This window comes from Ceratotherium simum, chromosome 8 (genome assembly GCF_057802395.1).
Source record: "Ceratotherium simum simum isolate JZ-2026a chromosome 8, ASM5780239v1, whole genome shotgun sequence".
Taxonomy (NCBI): domain Eukaryota; kingdom Metazoa; phylum Chordata; class Mammalia; order Perissodactyla; family Rhinocerotidae; genus Ceratotherium; species Ceratotherium simum.
This window is the reverse complement of record NC_141907.1, coordinates 22003762-22024613: the sequence shown is the minus strand read 5'-3', so window position 1 is coordinate 22024613 and position 20852 is coordinate 22003762. Positions and strand designations below refer to the sequence as shown.

Here is a 20852-nt window from a genome sequence, read left to right as displayed (position 1 = left end):
GATCCTGGGCATTCTGTCTCAATTCCTTCACATTGACAAGAAATCAAGATCTGTACCGAGGCCTCCCTACAATGATCTGTCTGGGCCTACAACAAACATTGCCATGAAGAGGACCCTCTGAGGGCCACAGCAGAGACCTGTAGATAACCTCAAGAAAGCGCAACACAGGAATGAGGTAAAATCCTGAAACGTGGCCTGAAGCCCACTTGACACCAATTGATTCAAGATAGGATCGGGCCTACCTCGGTAAATCTAAACGAGTGTCTTTCAAAACAAAGACTACCCTGTTTTAGAGCTGGGATGTGGGGAAGGAAGCAGTCTTGTTATCAGCACTATCACGGTTTATCAGGATTGCTCAAATGCTGTGTTTCTCTCTGGTAAACAACTTACCCCAAAATGAGCACCCTCACAGAGATTAAAAAGTGTTTTGCTGGAACTCAGTAACTGCAAGGTCATTTGGTGGAACTAGATTACTAGTTAGTAGAAGCCCTAAAACTAACTTGCCCTTGGACCTGTATGTTTCAGCCATTGCAAATCTCTCCACGTCCTTCGCAAATTAGCACCATTAAATTAAATAATCTATGATTTAATACACTTTTGAACTACATAATCCCTCTCCCCATTAGCTCCCATCCCCCCAACGTTTACCTTTTTATCATTGCCCTTATTACAAGGATCTTTGTTTGATCTGTCTCCCCTATTAGACACCGAGCTCCCTTAGGGCAGGTGCCTGTCACATTAGTCTCTATACCTCCAGAGTTTATCATCATGCTCGGTACATGGCAGGCTATTAAATACTTGTTTAATGCATTAAGCAAATTCTCTACTGTTTCTTATCTGTCACTTTTGGGGGAAAATCTACTCTCTCATTCAGGACCTAAAAATAGGAGATCAATATGACTAAAACTTAAATCTAGGTTTTTCTTTCACTTACTTTTTAAAATAAGCATGAAAAATACATATATGATTTTAAAAAATCAGTTTTAGTTGGCAAATGAAGAATACAAGAATAGCTACATTTGAAGGACTGTGTAAAAGGTTTAGAAAAACACTCGGATGCCAAGAACTTGATGGGCAAAAGACATGAACAGACAATTCACTGATATGAAAAATACATCACATGAAAAAACTTTCCAACTATACTAGACATTATTTACCTATTAAATTAGCAAAGTTTTAACCAAATGATAATTCAGAAAAGATGGAGTGAAGTAAAAGGGCACTCACACACTCAAGTGTTGGGGGGAGACAAACACAGCTAAATGGATAAAGAAGCTTGAAAGAAGTTATGCTCAAGGTATGTATGTGAGACTACGTGAGTGTATACATACACATACATATAAACTAAAAATATCTTTATGCTTTTCTATGTACTTCTAAAAAATATATATCGTAAGGAATCAAAATGTCAATTTGAATTTATGTGGTATGACTTAGAAGTTAAAAACGTGGTTCTACCACTCACCAGCTATGTGACCTTCAGCAAACTATTAATTTCTGGGCTCAGTTTCCTCATCAATAAACTGGTAATTTAAAAAAAAAAAACAACACAACACAGGGGCCAGCCCCACGGCTTAGCAGTTAAGTGCGTACGTTCTGCTGCTGGCGACCTGGGTTTGGATCCCGGGCGTGCACCAATGCACCACTTGTCAGGCCATGCTGTGGCGGCGTCCCATATAGAGTGGAGGAAAACGGGCACAGATGTTAGCCCAGGGCCAGTCTTCCTCAGCAAAAAGGAGATTGGCATGGATGTTAGCTCAGGGCTGATCTTCCTCAAAAAAAAACAAAAACACAAAAAACAGTACCTGCCTTACAAGGTTTGTGTAAAGATAAAATGAGAATATATATTAGAGTTTAGAACAGTGCCTGGCAAAAAGAGTGCTCAATAAAGGTTAAATGCTATTATTCCACATATCAGAAATTTGGAAACAGCTTAATGATTAATAGTAAAAGAATGATTTAAAAATTATGGTAAATCTATACAATGGCATATTATATAGTCATTAAAATGTTGTTTATGAAGAGTTTTTAATGATGCTGGAGAAAAGCTTATATTAAGTGAAAAAGCATGACATAAAACTAAATATATAGCATCGTTTCAATTGTGTAAAACATATATCAATATATAGAAAATGATCTAGCAGAAAACATACCAAAATATTAAAAGCGATTATGGGCCGGCCCCGTGGCTTAGCAGTTAAGTGTGCGCACTCCGCTACTGGCGGCCCGGGTTCGGATCCTGGGCGCGCACCAACGCACCGCTTCTCCGGCCATACTGAGGCCACATCCCACATACAGCAACTAGAAGGATGTGCAACTATGACATACAACTATCTACTGGGGCTTTGGTGGAAAAAAAAAAAAAAAAAAAAAAGGAGGAGGATTGGCAATAGATGTTAGCTTAGGGCCAGTCTTCCTCAGCAGAAAGAGGATGATTAGCAGGGATGTCAGCTCAGGGCTGATCTTCCCCACAAAAAAATAAATAAATAAAAAAATAAAAGCGATTATTTTGGGCAGTAGAATTTGACCTACCTGCTGTTGTTTTTCTTCTTTATACTTTTCTATCATGTTTTTTAGAATAAGGAAGAAATTACTTTTAAAATCAAGGAAACACGATAGTTTTATAAGGTTAAAATAAGGTAACAAACAGGTAATTTTTAAAACTTATATTAATGCCCAACTCTTCATGTATAAATGATATAATACAGAAATTATCATGGCTTTCCAAAACTCAATTATTTTCTGTTGAATTTACAAATACAGAGCATTGTACTAATGCAAAGCAAATATTACAAGAAACATAAAGCAGTAAATATCCCTTGGTTGAACTTGTCTATAAATGAGTGTGTGTGCAATTGAGCACGAATGATGTGTTCCCTGACATAAGACGGCCCACACTCTACTGAGGCCAGCCTCTCCCCCACCAACCACAAGTTCTAGCATCCACCTGGTTCTGATCTGGAATTCCCTTCTAACCCTCAACAAGCAGCGGGCCTTGCTGGGAGCCCCTAGAGCTCCCACGATCTTCCTCCAGGCTCCCACAGCTTTTACCTTTTCTACCCATCCAACCACAAAGTTCTCATCCCTTTTGCACTTTTCAAAGGGAAGAATTCCTGTCTGGTTCTAAGAAGAAGAAAGAAGATAAGGCATTTCCTTCACTCCGAAGAAACTTTCAAGAACGCTTTTCAATTCTTTATGCATAATTTTTCCCCCGTCCTACACAACTTTAGAACCTATGTTTCCCAACTTTTGAGCTTTCAAGGTTATCTTACCTTATAATTACTCCAGAACACGTTCGTTTCAATCAAGTTTTCCCCTTACAGCACTATTAAATATATCAATATCTGTGTATATAAATATCATTCAAGACCTTAACAGTTTTTAACAATAATACTAAAAAGAATAAACAATCACAATTTACAGGAAAGTGTTCATATTCTTAATAAAGTATTTCCTTGGAGCAAATCTCAAATAAACTTCTTGTTTATCAATCAGCATTTTCATCTAAACAGGACTGGGCTGGACATTATGTATTTTAGCCATAATGCTGAAAAATCCTTCTAGCTAATATGTATCAGTTGTTCACCCAAACATCCATCCACATTGCATTAACCAAATTGCATTTATGATGGAATTTTTAAAAGAAATAGTTTAAGCAGAAACTCCCCAGATGTTAATGTACTTTGTTGCTCAGTGACAATCTTCACAGTAAAAGCTACCCTTGTAATAACCTATCAGTTTAATGAACCCCAAAGTTTACAAATTAATACAACACAATCTAAATGCACCATAAATTTATATTTGTTAATCTTGATATTAGAACATTTAAACATTTCAAACTACATAAAAATATGACAAACAATATAAAATAGAAAGAAATTTGTTGACAACTTGCTTTCAAAACATCACTATTCCCTATATTGCAATTAAGCAACAATACAGCTTACACAGCTCTTCAGAAAACATATAGTGTTTTTAGTGGAGTGTTATCAACAAAAATCAGCACAGTCCCACACAATAATGTCTCTGATTTATTATCTTTTCCACAGTACAAATTCTTCACAAACCATAAATCCTTTGCAGTTATTCAGTCTGTAAACAAGTGCCTGGATCCCCACAGCCCCCCACCTCAGTTTAAGCTTGTGAATGTTTTAAGTCCTTCAACCAAGTTTTAACTCTTCCACTTGCATAAGGAATCAAGAGCCTTTTCTCTTCAAATTATTTATATTTTATCATACAGCCTGCAATGCAGTAAATCACAGTGAAAGCCCTGGGAAAAACAAAACAACATGATCTTTACAGCAGGACTTGAAACTTTATAATATTAAATGCATTTAAAGAAGCTTCCCATATAAAAGCGTGGGTTTTCATTTCCAGAAATCAAGTCAATTAGAAACCCTAGGTTCTACTTAAAAACCCATTTTGATCTAAAAGTGAAAACAGTCCCCTATCCGTAGTCATTTTATAAACCCTAGACAGTTTCTTTCACTTGCAGAGACTTTTTTTTCCAGTCTGGAAAACAGTAGTGCAATTAGTTTTACTTCTTTTAAGTTATTCAGTCCAGGACGTAAATAGCTGTGGAAAGATAAGAAGATGCTCCGGTAAACAAGAAATTTTTGCAAGCCCATGCTGGCTTACTAGTCCATTAAAGCTTGTAAGTCCATAGTGGCTTTCAACAAAACGTTGTATATACATCACTAATAACAAAGCAGAAATAAATAGGCAGAAATGACTGTAAACTGTCTCATCTCAATGATTTTTCAGTAATAACTGGCTTGACAAATTGATTATATAGTCATTTAAATAAGCAGACAGTAGACAGTTGCCCTTAAGGACATTCCACTATGGCATCCAGTCTGGAAAGCCCCAATAGAGTTACATTCCTAAAATTAAAACAAAAAGGGGGAGTGGAGGGTGGGAGATAAAAGTTTAAAGATGCCACTCAAATGGAATTTCACCAAGTCAGCCAGTTCACTTAGATTTCTTCTTAAAAAGGCTTTTAATTTTTGATGGCTTTTTGCTTTTCTCTCCATTATGACAAAGGTCATGTGGGATGCTGCTTATCCTGGGAACATTTGGGACCTCCTGAACTGGTTTACTGTCGTTGCCAGCTGAGGAACACGATGTGTGGCGAGGTTTAGGCAGCGGGATCCCACTAGAAAGCTGGTTCATGCTACAGGATTTCTCCAAGATGCCATTGTACACTTTGCTTGCAGGACTAAAGATCATACTCTTAGTTTCCGTCAGACCTACACAATCAGGAGAACCCCGAGAGATATCTACAGTTATGGGTGAATCTCCCCTGGATGAATCTTCTAGAGACAGTTCATCTCTTGATATCTTTCGAGGGGACAATGTTTGGTATATCTCAAGGCTTGAAGGAGGAGACTGTTTCCTTCCAATGGAAGAATTTAAGGAGTCACATTCTGAAGCTGTGTCTGCCACTTCCCTGGATGAGATAGAGGCAAAGGTAAAATTTAAAATCAGTATGTTCTTAAGAGTATCAGCAGACATTCTAACTAAAACAATTTCCATTGTTTAATCTATCAAAACAAAACGTAAAAGGGAGAAATGCTGAAATTCTATATACATTTCAACAAAATTAGAAAGTTACTACTTTAAATAATATAAACTCAATGTTTAATTTTTAACAGAAACTATAATAATGAAAGCTTCCAATCTGAGAAATATTATAACTTATACCTTCAACTGTCAGAGAAATAGAAATGTTTAAATTTTACAATTTTTTCTTATCATTTCAGCTACTTTTATGTTTTGTTTCAATACTGAGTAATTTTCTTTCTAAATCACACAGTTGACATTTTCTTTCTAAATCACAAAGATGCCTTTTAGTCACTACCTCTCCCTTTACTTAATTTTTCAGTCATTAAATTGATGAAATATAACTTCCTAAGGAAGAAAGAAAGGAATGTGCTAAGCTAAAATGTTAAGTTCTCCCAAGTTTAAAAAAAGGAGGAAGGGAATTGAGGTACAACAGGGTGGGGGCATGGATGGGACATGAAAGTCAATGAGATAATGCTATTTTTATTTATTTATTTTTTTAGTGAGGAAGATTAGTCCTGAGCTAACATCCATTGCCAATCCTCCTCTTTTTGCTGAGGAAGACTGGTCCTGGGCTAACATCCATGCCCATCTTCCTCTACTTTATATGGGACACTGCCACAGCATAGCTTGACAAGCAGTGCATAGGTCCACACCCAGGATCCGAACCTGTGAACTCCGGACCGCCAAAGCGGAGGGCGTGAACTTAACCACTATGCCACCGGGCCAGCCCTGATAATGCTATTTTTTAAAAAGGAAACATTCAATAAATTCTCACAGGTTTATTCCTTTATGATTTTCCCCTCTTTCTCCATAGTGGAAAGAGAAGAGAAATAAGGGGGAGTGGAAAAACAAAGTTCACAACCCCAAAGCCAACATACAGTAAATGCTCTTGGCCACTCCCTCAAAATATACCTCAAATCCACCACTTCTCACTCTCCCACTGCTACCATCCCTCTTCCTGAACCGCCACGAAGTCACCTAATTGGTCTCCCTGCTTCCATTCTCCTTAGTTACTTCTCTACACAGCCATTAAAGTGGTTTGTAAAAACGCAATCAGAGCACATCATTCTCTTGCTCAAAACTTTCCAGTGCTTCCTCTCACACCCAGGCTAAAATCCAAAGTCCTTGCCAAGTCCATGAAGTCCTGTACGATCAGGCCCACGACTACCCCCTCAGCTGCATGCCCTACCATTTCCGCTTCATTCCACCATGGCCTCCTCCTTGTTCCTCCCACATGCCAATCTTGTGACTCCCTCAGGGCTTCCGCACATGTTGTTTCCTCCACCTCACATTTCCTTCCCCTCCATCTCTACATGGCTTACTTCTCCATGTCATTGGGGTCACTGCTCAAATGCTATCTCTCCAGAGATGCTTTTCCTATCCACCATATCTAAAACAGCCTTCTCTTTCCTTTTTACCTGCCTTTGTTTAGCATCCCAAAACGCATCACTACATAAAATATTTCACATTAACTTATTTACATTCAGTTTCCCCAGAAGAAAAGAAACTTAATGAGGCCAGGGAGTCTTAACTTCTGTATTCTCTGCACTGGAATAGTGGCAAGCTCACAGTGGGTATTTAATAAATATGTGATGAAAGAAAAAATGGAAGGGAGAGAGAGGAGGAGGGGAGGGAGGAAGGCGACGGAGAGAGAAGGAAAGAAATGAGATCTTGAAGACTAGGGATCCTGTCTTACTCATTTTTGTATGCACCATGCCTTACATAAATATTGTTCACTCTATGAAAGGAATGATTAAGAAATGAAAAGTAGAGTCAAGGTAAAAAGTAATTAGCAAAAGAAATAAGGTGGGAGAAGGAAGAGAGCTGAAGACAGAATAGAAAGGCAAGAACACATATGATCATAATCCACTAGCTAGACCTAGGCCAGGACCTTGGCAGCTCAAGTTATCAGCAAGTGCACGGCACACAGCAAGGACTAAATTTATATTTATAGAATGAATGAACTGAATGATCTCTCACCTTGGATGAGCTATGATTACTATCATCATTCATGTTATGATATGCACGTTTATTAATTTTGACATATTTTGTGTTAATACAATATTTTAGGTATATATTGGATGGCTGAAAATATTTAGTCATTTCTATGTACTTTACTCACACATCTATGTGAAGACTGTCTTTATTACACTACAAGCTCTCAGAAGGTACAAAATCCCCTGGGCAAATAAAGACTTAAATAAAGCTTTCATATAATACAGTTACACGTACTGCACAATTTTCCAGTGCTTTTACAACTTGATAACGCGTAGTGCTAACAGACGGCAAGAGGCAGTTCAGAGTGGAAGAAATGGCTCAGAAATCCATCACTGGTAGGGACTTTTTTGCTAGGCTTCTTGTTGGGGTGGATGTCCATTCATCGAACAGCATACATATAACTGTTCCCTGACGCTGTCCAGCTTCCAGAGCCAGAAGCTGATTTAGTTACAATTTTATGAATTTACTTTCTATTCTGCCATGTGAATTGGCTGCTTTGTATGTGAAATTCTAAGCTAGGTTAAAAATATTTCAAAAACTAGTCTCTAAAATCTCAATGATGTGTGAAAAGAATACTGATCTAAATTAGGAGACCTAGATTCCTGTCCTGGTCCTGCCATTAACCAGCTGTACAACCTTGGGCAAATCACTTAAACAGGTCTCAATTTTCCTATCTGTAAGAGAATTTGATTCATCTCTAACATTACTTCTAGTTCTAACATCCTAATTCCAAAAAAAGTAACAATCTGAAGTGTTGCTTCTTCTGCACAACTACTCAGATTTGTAGTGTGGGTTTAGTCCTTTAAATTTCCCAGTTTTTCTAGAGCATGTATTCTTTGGAATGTTGATCTTAACTATGTGTACCATTTATGTTATTTTTCTATTTCCCTTTTTTCCCCAGTGACGTGTAGTTGAATTCATATAAGTTTAATGCATGTATGACAACACTTAACTCAAGGAGAGGTTTAAATGAATGTATATGTGCATAATGCATAGAATATAAAAGATCAGTAAATAGTAAAGGTAGTTATTACTATTTCGTAAGAATTCTGGTGGTTCAACACTTAAGACAATGAAAATGGAGAGAAGGAAAATTTTCTGAATCCAAATTCTCATATTTATGAGCTACCTGTGAATTTTTGACATTGCTATTTGAAATGAGGACTGAACACTCCCATCAATACAAAAAAGTCTACTGGGCAGCAGAGCTCTAGAGTTTTCCTACTAATGTCCACAAGCCACACAAAATTAGTTTTGTGAGTAGAGCCGTCTTGCTACTGACTATGATTCTGTCAGTAGCATCCTCTTGCTGGTGATTGTAGTTATGTTGCAAAAGTTATACAAAAAACTAGTCACACAGTGCTGACCAAGCAAAGCTGCACCAAATTCTCCAGGGGCAATGAGGATACACAACCTGGACTGTCTCCTTAAGAATATGCTATAATGCTCACTTGCTAATGATAAAATTTACTTTCACTAGTAGATGAGACAATTATGTAAGAAAAATGATTATTTCATGATGATGTCAACTGAAGAATCACATGATAGAGAGCTATGTGGGATCATTCATGGAAAACATCCAGCCCATTCCCTTTGGTTTTATTTCTCATATGAGGACAGTAAGACAGTTAATCAGAAATTAACACCAGTTTTTCTGTCACTTAATATCATACTGCTCCATAAGAGGAATGTGGTTTAGAAAGAGAGATCCTCAAGAGCAACAGGTCTCATGGAGCACTGGGGTCCTTAAGCTTGACCAGCATACACTGCTGCTATACCCATTTTATAGCAAGAATTGTTATGAACATAATTTCCTCCTCTAAGTTCCTGACCTTTTCTTAAACCTTTGGCATCTGATACTTGTTACTAGCAAGTACTAGCACATAACAGACTAAATCATTAAGTAGCAACAAATATTTTAAAAATTCAGTCATATTTAATATTTCTTTGTGCTCAAGTATATTTAAACTCATACCTTTATATTTTACATATAAAACTGTTCATAAGACAGGTTTATGTTCTGAGACTTGAGTCAACTGTGTGCAATGGCCTCTAAGCAGTTATATGTCAAAATATCTACCTTTGTCTGTGGTGGGCAGATCTAAGATGGTCCTCAAATTCCCAACCCTGGTTTACACACATCTTCTCCTACTTAGTTATTCAATCAAACATTAATATAGGTGCTGCTATGAAGGGATTCTGCAGATGTAATTAAGGCCCCAAACCAGATGATCTTAATATAGAGAGATTAGTATCCAGGTGAGCCTTTTAAATTTGGGTCTAGAGATCAGAAATAGAGGAAGTCAGAGATTCAAAGCAAAGGTGGGATTTGACAGAAGGGATATTCTCTGTTGCTGGCTTTGAAGATGGAGGCCACATATAGCATGCAACAGGAGGCAGCCTCTAGGAACTGAGAGCAGCCCCTGGCTGAAAGCAAGCACAGAAACCAGACCTCAGGGCTATAACCACATGGAATTGAATTCTGCCACAACCAAGAGAGCTTTGAAGAGGCTCCTAAGCTCCAAATGAGAAAAATGCCCAGCCAATACCTTGATTTTAGCCTTGTGAGACCCTGAGCAGCCACCCCGTGCTTGGACCTTGGCATACAGAACTGAGAGCTAATAAATGCGTGTTGTTTGAAGCCACTAAGTTTGTGGTAACTTGTTATGCAGCAATAGAAAACTCATACAATGCACCACTCCTACCTACCCCACTCCCACCTCCCACATCCCACCTCACACCCACCCAGCCCAACATATATTGTAGTGTATTCATTGCCAATACCATTGCTTTTCAGCAGAGAAGTAAATGGCCTCCTCCTCCTCTTCATTTCGATAAAGAGCAGGGCAACTTGACACTGAAAGGATATCTGGATCAGGGGAAGGCAGCGAGTGCTGTGTGTGCTGGGGATGGTGGGGATGCCGAGGGTGTGACGGGTGAGGAGCATGTGGAGGAAGCTGAGCACGCTGAGACTGCGGCGAGGACGGCACAACGCTGCGACGAGAGCGACACAAGCTACTGCTTCTGGCTAATGACCCAGCAGGTTTAGCCATGGTCCCTGAAAACCAAACATAAATAAAAACACTCATAAAATCTTATGCTCCTTTTACACACACCACAAAGTGGTGTGAGAAGTGATGTTACTAATATGTTACCATATAATCTACCATTATTTAAGTAAGTAACTGTGCAATCACTGCCATCCTCCATCACCTACCTATACTGCTTCTCAGGAAAATCAAGAAATAAAAAATAAAAATGTAACAAAAATGAAAATAGGTCTAAAAAACAGACGTGAACATAAACATATGAGACTTTAATATAAAATTTGACATTACTAACCACAAAGGCTTAAAAATTTACCCAAGATAAATCTTTCAATTTAAAAACCAATACAGCATATTTATAAGGAATCTGTACTTTGTTGCAAACCTTTTCGTGAATTTTAACATTAAAAGAAGAAAACTATCAGTAAAAAAAACGTTGGATTTTTCAACGGATATCTCTTGAGTTAGCACAACTTGTTTGAACTTGGAGAATTTTTAAATCAAGGATCATTTAAATACTGTATACATAGTCTCATAGCTAGCTAGGCAGAGGCTGGACCAAAATTGTTTCTTGAATACTGATTATTGTGGAACTTACCAGAAGTCTTAGATTATCTTGTTTCTGCTACCAGTCTCAGTCTAGATCCATGCAGGTAGTAAACAAACTTCCCCTACATGCTTAATATCTTCATTGAATAGGCATTCCATTTCTTTGCCTTAATTGAAACATAGCTCTCCTAAGAACAACTTCTCAAGCTGAAGCTGTTCATTCTTGTATACCTCATATACTGCAGCATCAGAACGTCAGGTTGGTGGCCTTCTCACTCCCCAATATCGTCTGTAAACCCTTACTCCTACACCCTTTTATAAAAATGTGCTCCTTTTGAAGCTCACACTATTAAGCCACATGAATTTTTCACCTCCACTTCACTAGTCACTTCCCGGTCGTTCTCTCTCTTACCAGTCCATCCAACCTATCATCAACTTGAGCAATCTCATTTGTAAGACCTATCCAGCACCTTAACCAATCATGGTTTTCATCTCTTCTCAACAGACATTTACCTCTACTCCACTCCACCACTACTCACTCTCACACCTTGTCTTGCCATCATTCAGAATTGCTCCATCTTTGAAATCGGACAATTTAGACTGACCACTTTTCTACCTTTCTAGTTCACACATTGTATTTCTTCCACTTATCTGTCCCATTCTCTACCCCAAGATCAAGGACCTGACCCTATGGATTATCCCTTCTGTTGCCTTGATTTTCATCTTCTCCCTTCTATTTCCCACTAGTATTTAAAAACCAATGCTGAAAAAAACCTAAAAAACAAACAGATAACAACAGCAACAAAAAAACCCTCCTCTACCTTCAGACTGTTTTTCAGCTAACATCTCTCTCTTCCCTTCTTATGAAAAAGAATTATCTACGTTACTTTCTCTACTACGTCATCTTCACTCATTCATCAAAGAAACTGTAAAATGCTTATGTATAATTTCACTGCAACTATTTTCAACAAAGTTATAATCTACTCCCTTGTTGCTCAATTCAATGAGTATCTCAATCCCTCCTTGACATTTGACCACCTGATATTATTACTTTGTCCTCTCCTTAACTTTTCTTAATCACTTTCTCACCTGCTCCATATTTACCTGTCCCTTAACTGTTGTTCTTCAAAGTTCTGTTCTATAGAGGCCTTGTTCTATTCTTGTTTCACTTATTCTTCTTGAGAAATTTCATCTACTCCCATGACTTCGATGATCATCTGCAGACTACAGAAGCCGAAATCTGTAACTCCAGCTTTAAACTTTTTCCTAAACTTTAGAACCTTGCATCCAACTGCCTACTAGACATTTGGATGCCCAAACTGAATTCGACATTTTCCTCCCCAAACCCACTCCTTCTTCTGTGTTCCTTACTTTGGTAAATAACACCACCAGTCACCCGGTTAATTAAACTGGAAACAGGCATTCTGGATTCTTCTTCCTCCATCATAATCCACACCTAGTTAATCATAAAGTGTTTCTAATTCTACTTCCTTAATAACTCTCAAATCTGTCCACTTCCCTATATCCCCACCACTGCTGTATTATGTTGTACTTCTGTACCAGCCTAATAACTGATCTTTCTCCTTCAATTTATTCTCCATGCTGCAGCCTGCCTGATCACTCTAAAATGGAAAAGGAACGTAACATTTTATCACTTAAAATCCTTAAATGGCTCCCCATTACTTTTAGGATTAGAATAAAGTCAAACTCCTTAACATGGCATAGAATGCCCTATTTACCTAGCTTATATTTCGGAAGAGGGAACTAGTGTCCCTCTTCTCTGTCACAGAACACTGGGAACAGTATACCTCTCTCAGCTCCCAGAATTATTCTCTCTTGCCTCCATGCCTCCTTTCCCCATCTCTTTCTTAACCTCCCATTTCAGCTCTTTGTTAAATGGCAGTTCCTCCAGGAAGTTTCCAACCCTTCCAAGTTTGAGGTCAGTGTTTGCCCTCTTGTGTTCACATGGCAATACCACAGTATATTTCCCCATCACGTAACTTATCGTAGCACATTGCTCTTGTCTGTCCTCCATTAGACTGTAAGCTCCATGAAAGCAGTAATTGCGTATCATGTTCAACATGGCATCACAAGTAGCATAGTGCCAGGCAAAAAGCAGACGCACAATAAGTATTTACTGAGTGAATCAATGAATGGTTCAAACACAAAAAGCCCAGGAAATAACTTGATGGATTGATAAGGAGAAAATCAGGTGAAATTAAAGGGAATATTTTCAGAATTTTTGACTACCTCCCTCAAAACTGTACAAGGCTTTTTCCAAATACAAATTATATAATATGAAAATATTTGTAATTTAGTAGGCAAACCGAACTTTCTCTCACTTATTTATAATGATTCCTAGTTTGGAGAACTAGAAGAGACCCTGAAACTCTTTAGTCCAATGTTCTTGCTTTGCCAAGGAAGAAACGATATCCTACAAATACTTAAAGAATGTGTCCAATGTGGCACAGATAATTAAGCTCTACAAGTCTCTGCATGTAATGCAGCCATTCTCATTCCCCGGTTATTTGGAATACGCAGTAAAGTGTAGCCAGATTCAGTCATGACTGTAGGTGTGATGAGGAGGGCTGAGAAGAATAAAGACTCACTGCTTGGAAAAATGAGTACTACTCACAGAGACAGAAAGACAGTGCATGAAGTTTTAAGAAGGAAGTAAATAGTTTATATGAGGAAAATTCTAAGTAATCCAATAAAGAATATAACATAAAGATGAGAATCAATAAATGGGTCACATCTAGAAATTGTTTACAACTCTACAATCTTTTCCAAAATTTTTCTTCTTACATATATTGCCATCTCTTTTGCCTAGAAAAATGTACAAATCCCTCCATTAGAGTTACATACACTTAGAGTTGAGGGTCCTTCCTTGTTGCTTGAACAGTCTTACAAAGAGCTGCATATAGTTAAAACCCCATAAAATTCATGTAGGATTAAAAAGCAGTGCACTTTGGCCTTCTAACAAGTCTTCCTTTACAAATGTGAATATGTTTTAGGATATCTACCTGTTATTAACTCCCAATGAAGGCGGACACCCATCCCCTCCTGTGATTTATAAGAGGAGCAAATGAAACATTCAAGTTCACTATATTGAAAAATTATCTCAGAAATAAATTTCTTTCTACTATCAATTACATACAGAAGCAGAGCAGTTTAATATGACCCTATTTTGCAAGCTGTATTTTCTTATGGTAGAGAAGGTAAATTTTTGTTTTGTAATAAAGGATTCCCCCAATACCAACACCCAAAAATAATAAGTAATATACGGACGTCTGGTTCTGGCAATATGGCAGTCAAGGATAACCTGACCACATATTTCCCAACCTCCAACAACACACTTTAAATACCCTCAGACATTCTGATATGCTGACTAAAATACATCAATAGTTTTAAATGCATAGCTAAGTTTGCAAGGAGGAAGAGAAAATTCTCAGATGCAAAAACAGAGAGACTAAAAGTAAGAGCTAACAGGCCTGTGAGTGATGCTGGAACTGCTGTGGGAGGTTCTCAGTCTCAGTAATTTAAGGGTTTGGGTTTTAATTTGGGGATATAAGTGACGTCTTGAGCCCAGATGAGGTGGAATTGTAAGTGAGTGTTCTGGATAAAAGCCTAGGCCTAGATAGGATACATTCCTCAATGAAAGAGTACATTAGAAAAAAACTGACCAATGAACAAGGAAACTTTCTTCCCTGCATGATCTCTGGAAATAGGGATGTAAAACGGCTCTTATGAAAAACTCAATACTCTGGGTATTCAATACTCAAACTCAATACAGGCTAATTCATATTAGCTTGGAGTTCAAGTTTATACTACCAGAAAGGTCTATGAAACCCTAATCCAAAAAGTTAACAAAAAAAATGTACCTGAATAAGTGATACCCTTGAAACTTCTGCCAGAAGCAAAAGAAACCATTTTGAGGAGTAATCCTACCCCTCACAAAGTGTTTTCCAGGAAAAAACAAGCAAGTCCCTTTAAAATAGCTCAGTAAAAAATATAACCCAGAAGGCAACCTACTACGCAAACTCAAAAAACAGCTGCAATAATCAATCAAGAACATAAAATAATACAATTATCAAATAAAACTAAAAAGTAAGGATGTTTGAAATCATTAAACTGTAAAATAATAAATTGAAAATATGAGAAAAGAACAAGGAATTAAAAAACTGGTAGCTTTTATGAAGAATCAAGAAGAACTAATGGAAACAAAAACATAGTCATTGAAATGAAAGATTCAAAGGATGGCTTAAACAAAATTAGCTGAAGAAAGAATAAGTAATCTAGAAGACAGATCTGAGGAAATTTCTCTGAATGCAGCACAGACAGATAAAAAGACTATATAAAAGAAAGGCTAAGAGATGTGGAAGATAAAGTAAGATCCAACATATAACTAATAGGCTAATATTAATTAGTCCTAATATTTCTATATAAGTAATATTCTTGTAGGAGTGAATAGAGAGAAGAAAAATAATATTTAAAGACAAAATAGCTAATAATTTTTTCATAATTGAAAAAAGACGTATATCTCCGGATTCAAAAACACACCAAGTATTAGGGGGGAAAAATCCACATCTAATCATTTTATAGTGAAACTGTACAACAAAAGACAATGAAAACATTTTCTAAGCAATCAGAGAGAAATGATAGATTACCTAAAAAGAAACTGGAACAATTTGACTAAAACTTCTCAATAGTAACAATAAGAGGCCTTAAAATAATGACTAATATCCTCAAAATACTATGGGAGAAATAACTGTTAATCTAGAATTTTATATCCAGTTAAAATATTATTCTCAAGTGAGAGTGAAAATAAAGAAATTTTCAGACAAAGACTGAGAGAATTTACCACTCCCAGTTGCTCACTGAAAGAACTTTTACCAAAGAATATATTTTCAAGGAAGGAAAACAAAAAAGGAAGGAGTAGAAAGCAAAATGCAATGATGAACAAAGTAACACATAAGTATATCTAAACAGTAACTGAATAAAAAATGACTTTTGTGGGGTGTTCAAAACAATACTAGACAACATTATAACATATAAGATGGGGAGGGGAGTGACTAAAATTAAAGCATCTGAAGATCCTTTAGGAGAATGAGAGAGAAGCTGAGAAAAGATGTGGAAAATAGAAACCACAAAATAATATGCCAGAGATAAATCCAAACAGATTAGCAAGAACATTAAATGTAATTGAATTAAATTTGCCTTAGCCGGTCACCAAGATCTTCAAATAAGATGCAAAATAAAACCAGCTATTGCTATGTCTTATATAGATGTATCTAGAGCCTGATGATGGAAAAATTTTAAAGTAACGGAAGAGAAAAGACATGCTGGCAAATATCAATAAAAAAAAAACTATTCTACTTATTTAAATATCAGATAATACAAACTTAAAGGCAAAAAGTATTAATACTCATAAAGCAGTCTCCACATAATTATAAAAGGAATAGCTAATCTTTAAAAAAGATATTACATCTGAACTTGTATTCACCAAATAACTTAGATCAAACTATATAAAATAGAAATAGCAGAATTACAAAGAGAAATTGATAAAAGTGAGAGATTTTAACAAACATCTCTCTGCAACTGATAGAAAAGCAGACAAAAATGTGTCAGTATATAGATTTTATCATAACACCTGATTCAGCCAACAATATAATACCCTATAACTAAGTATTAAGAAAATGTACTTTTCAGATATGCATGGAACATTTAAAATATTTGATCAAATAAGTACTAAGTCATGAAACAAGTTTCAGAAAATACCAAAGAATAAGTGTCATACAGATACTATTCTCTAACCACAATACAATTAAAATCAATAAGTAAAGATGTTTTTAAAAACCAACAACCAAACAAAAACCAAAGCAAAACAAACATACATACATTTGGAAACTAAAACACATACTTCCAGATAAGTCATATTTCAAGCAAGAGATATATTAGAAGTTGGAAACATTTTAAAACTAGATGATAATCAAAATATATATATCAAAACTTATGGATTAGGTTAATGTGGTTTTTAGAGGGAAATTCATAGCCATAAAATCATACATGAAGGAAAAAAGGAAGACTGAAAATTCATAAGCTAGGTGCCTAAATATAAAAACAAACGAAAAAGTAAATTCCAATAAAGGAAAAAAAAGATAAGAGCAGAAATAAATGGAGAATATCAACAATATTAACAGTTAGCTCTTTGAGGAATGAATGAGTGACATAAAATTGACAAATTATGCCAGATTAATCAAGGGAGGGGAAATGAAAAGAAGATTTAAAGATGCAACTGAGATTTTAAAAATCATATAAAATGCTACAGACAAATTTAAGCTAACAAATTTTAAAATTCAGATAAAACAGACAATATTTTAGAAATATATAACGTAATAAATCTAGACTTTTAACCATTATAAGAAGCTGAATCAATAGTTAAAAAATGTGTCCCCTTTGTTCCTGCCAAAACACACACACCCCCCAAGCTCAATTTATAGGCAATTTCTTCAAAATCTTCAAAGAACAAATAATTTGTATCTTATACTATTTCACAGTATAGAATAAAAATTAAAAATATTTATTGGGGATTATTATGGGCTAGGGTCTATTCTAAGTGTTTTAAAGGTATTATTTAATTTAAATTACAAAATAACCTCACAAAGTAGGTTACATTTTACAGACAGGAAGCTGAGACTCAGAGAGAATACCTCCCACAAGATTACACAAATAAAAAATAATAAATGCTTTGTGGGACATTCAAAACAAAACAAAATACTAGACAACATATAAGATGGAGAGAGGAGTGAGATATATATATAAGATGGGGGAGTAAAGATTCAAACCCAAGCAATCTTGTAGAGCCCAAATTCTTAACCACTACATTATACTGCCTCTATAAGAGCAGAAAAGAATGGAATGGAAAAATAGAGAGCATTCCTTGACTCATTTTGTGATGCTAATATAACCTTGATACCAAAATCAAACAAAGAGTGTCAGGAAGGAAAATTACTTGCTAATCTAACATGTGAGTAAAGATGTAAAAACCCTAAGTAAAATAACATAGCAAACCAAATCCAATTTATTATAGAAATTGTGACAAAAATAGTTTCACTGACATTCAAAGGAATTTATTTAAACAGACTAAAATTCAACAGATTAAAGAAAAATAAAACAAGTGATCACCTCAAATTATGCAGAAAATTTGGTAAAATTTAACATGCCAGTGATTTAAAAGAAAAATCATTCTTAGCAAAATAGGAATAGAAATTAATTTCCTTTAACTTAAAAGTAGTCTACCAAAAACAAATAGCAAAAAAATCACACTTCATGGGTCAAGCCTGGTGGCGCAAGCGGTTAAGTGCACACGCTCCGCTGTGGCGACCCGGGGTTCACGGGTTCGGATCCCGGGCACGCACCGACACACTGCTTGGCAAGCCATGCTGTGGCAGCGTCCCATATAAAGTGGAGGAAGATGGGCACGGATGTTAGCCCAGGGCCAGTCTTCCTCAGCAAAAAAGAGGAGGATTGGCAGATGTTAGCATAGAGCTGATCTCCTCACCAAAAAAAAAAAAAAAAATCACACTTCATAATGAAATACCAGAGGCATTCTCTTTAAAGTTAGAAATGGCAATCGCTACTGCAATCACCACTTTCATTCAACATTTTACTGGAGGTCCTAGATTGGACAATAAGGGAGAAAAGCGCATAAGGATTGGAAAGGAAAAAATAACTCATTATTATTGTCCACATAAAAAACCCAAAAGACTCTTATAAGAGAATTTAACGTTTCTGTATAGCACAAGATCAGCATACCAAAATCAACAGCATTTTGAAGTATAATTTTTTAAAGAAAGGTAACGTGTAACTACAAAAAAACAAGCTATAAGGTACCTAGAAATTAGTCTTTTTAAAAAGGACATGCAAGAACTGTATAGAGAAAATTATAAATTTTACTTAGAGAAATAAAAGCAGATCTCAATAAAATTTCTGAATAACAATTCTTCCCAAATAAATCAATAAATTCAAAGAAATTCCAGTAAAAGCCCAATGGAACTTTTAAGCTGATCCTAAAATTCATAAGCATAATTGGCCAAGAGTGGCAATTCTGGATTTGAATAATAAAGGAAGAGTTAGACCTATCAAAAATCAATACTTACTATAAAGCTATATAAAGCAATTAAAGCAGAATGGGACCAATGGAACAAAACAGAGAGCCCTGGAAACATTCATGTATCTATGGAGAGATGCGGTACTACAAATCAGCAGGGATCGAGCAGGAATGAGGCTGGGACAACTGTTTATCCATGCATAAAGAGATATATTTAGATTCCTTCCTCACAATATGAACAAAAATAACTTCCAGGTAGACTAAAAGACTAAGAGATTAAAGCAAACCTTTAAAACTTCTAGGAGAACAAACAACAATTTATCATCTTCTGAAAAAGACATAAAAAGCACAAGTCAGAATCATAAATTTGTCATTAAAAATGTTTTTTAAAAACCCATATGATTAAAAAAGAAAACAAATAACATAGTCCAGTAAAAAAGAAAAGCCGAAGTCTAGGAGAAAATATCTTCAACCCTCAAATAACCAGAAAATATAAAAAAATCTCTTCCAGATCAGTAAGGAATCTTGGAGGGATTCCACAGCAGGAACGAGCAACTCAGAGAGGAAGAAATCTGAACGACAAACACCAATAAATGAAATGGTAGTCAATCTCAGAAGTCATTAAGGAAATAAACACTTTAGTAACAGTAAGGTATCATATTATACCCATTCAAGTTACAAAACAAATAAATCAGATCATTCCAAGTATTGGTGAGGATAGGCAGACAGGTACTCTTATGAACGGTGGGTGTGTGAACTGATAGAACCATTTTGAGAGCAACTTAGCAACAACTATTAAGAGGTGCCTTACCAATGACTCAGCAATCCATTTCCAGGTGTCCATCCAGAAAAACTCTCAAAGTTATACACAAAGAGACAGAGATAAGGATGCTCACTGCAATATTGTTTGCAAGGGCAAAAAAGTAGACCTATCTTAGTAGAAAAATGGACAAATAAACTGCGGTTTATTATTACAATAAAATAGATATACTGTGGTTAACAACATATATTAAATAGCTACAGTGAAGTTAATCTATATATAAACATAGAAAATTTCTAAAACATACTTTTGAGCAAAAAGTTGCAAAACGATACCTACAGTTTGATAACATTTATGTAAATTTTTTAAACAAACAATTGTATCTATTGTTTATGGATATATCTGCTGTAATCAAAGTACAGCAGGCTTTAGACTGATACACAACAACTTTAGAGAATGGGAACGGGAGGTGAGGTGGTTTAGCTGTATCTGTAATGGTTTATTTCAGAGAAAAAGAAAGATGAATAAGGCAAAATGTTAAAATCTGTGTATCTTTGTAGTAGGTGAGCATATTACTTTCAGTATTTTAAGTCCACCTGAAAGGCTTTATAACAACAAAGTTTAAATAAATTGCTACTACATTCCCACTATGAATATTTAGCATATACTATAAAAGTAATAGGAAAACAATTATAATCTGTTGTTCTACCCACACAGGGCTAACCTCTGATAGTACTTTCTATCTTTTTTCTCTACACATAATTAAACATAGACAATACTATTCTGTGTATAGTTTTCCAATCTTTTACTTTGCTCTTATACC

General features: G+C 35.9%; 1 protein-coding gene across 3 annotated transcripts in view; it reads right to left on the bottom strand.

Moving 5' to 3' along the window:
- Positions 1–2651: 2651 nt before the first annotated feature.
- The window catches only part of STIM2 (stromal interaction molecule 2), a 151325-nt gene continuing 133124 nt past the window's right edge, over positions 2652–20852 (bottom strand). For all 3 annotated transcript variants that reach the window (XM_087434159.1, XM_087434160.1, XM_087434161.1), the window contains 2 exons: positions 10348–10621; positions 2652–5449 (listed from right to left, as the gene is read on the bottom strand). In XM_087434159.1, the coding sequence (XP_087290285.1) occupies positions 4972–5449; positions 10348–10621 (752 nt within the window). In that variant the 3' untranslated portion in view covers positions 2652–4971. The remainder of the gene's footprint in view (positions 5450–10347; positions 10622–20852) is intronic.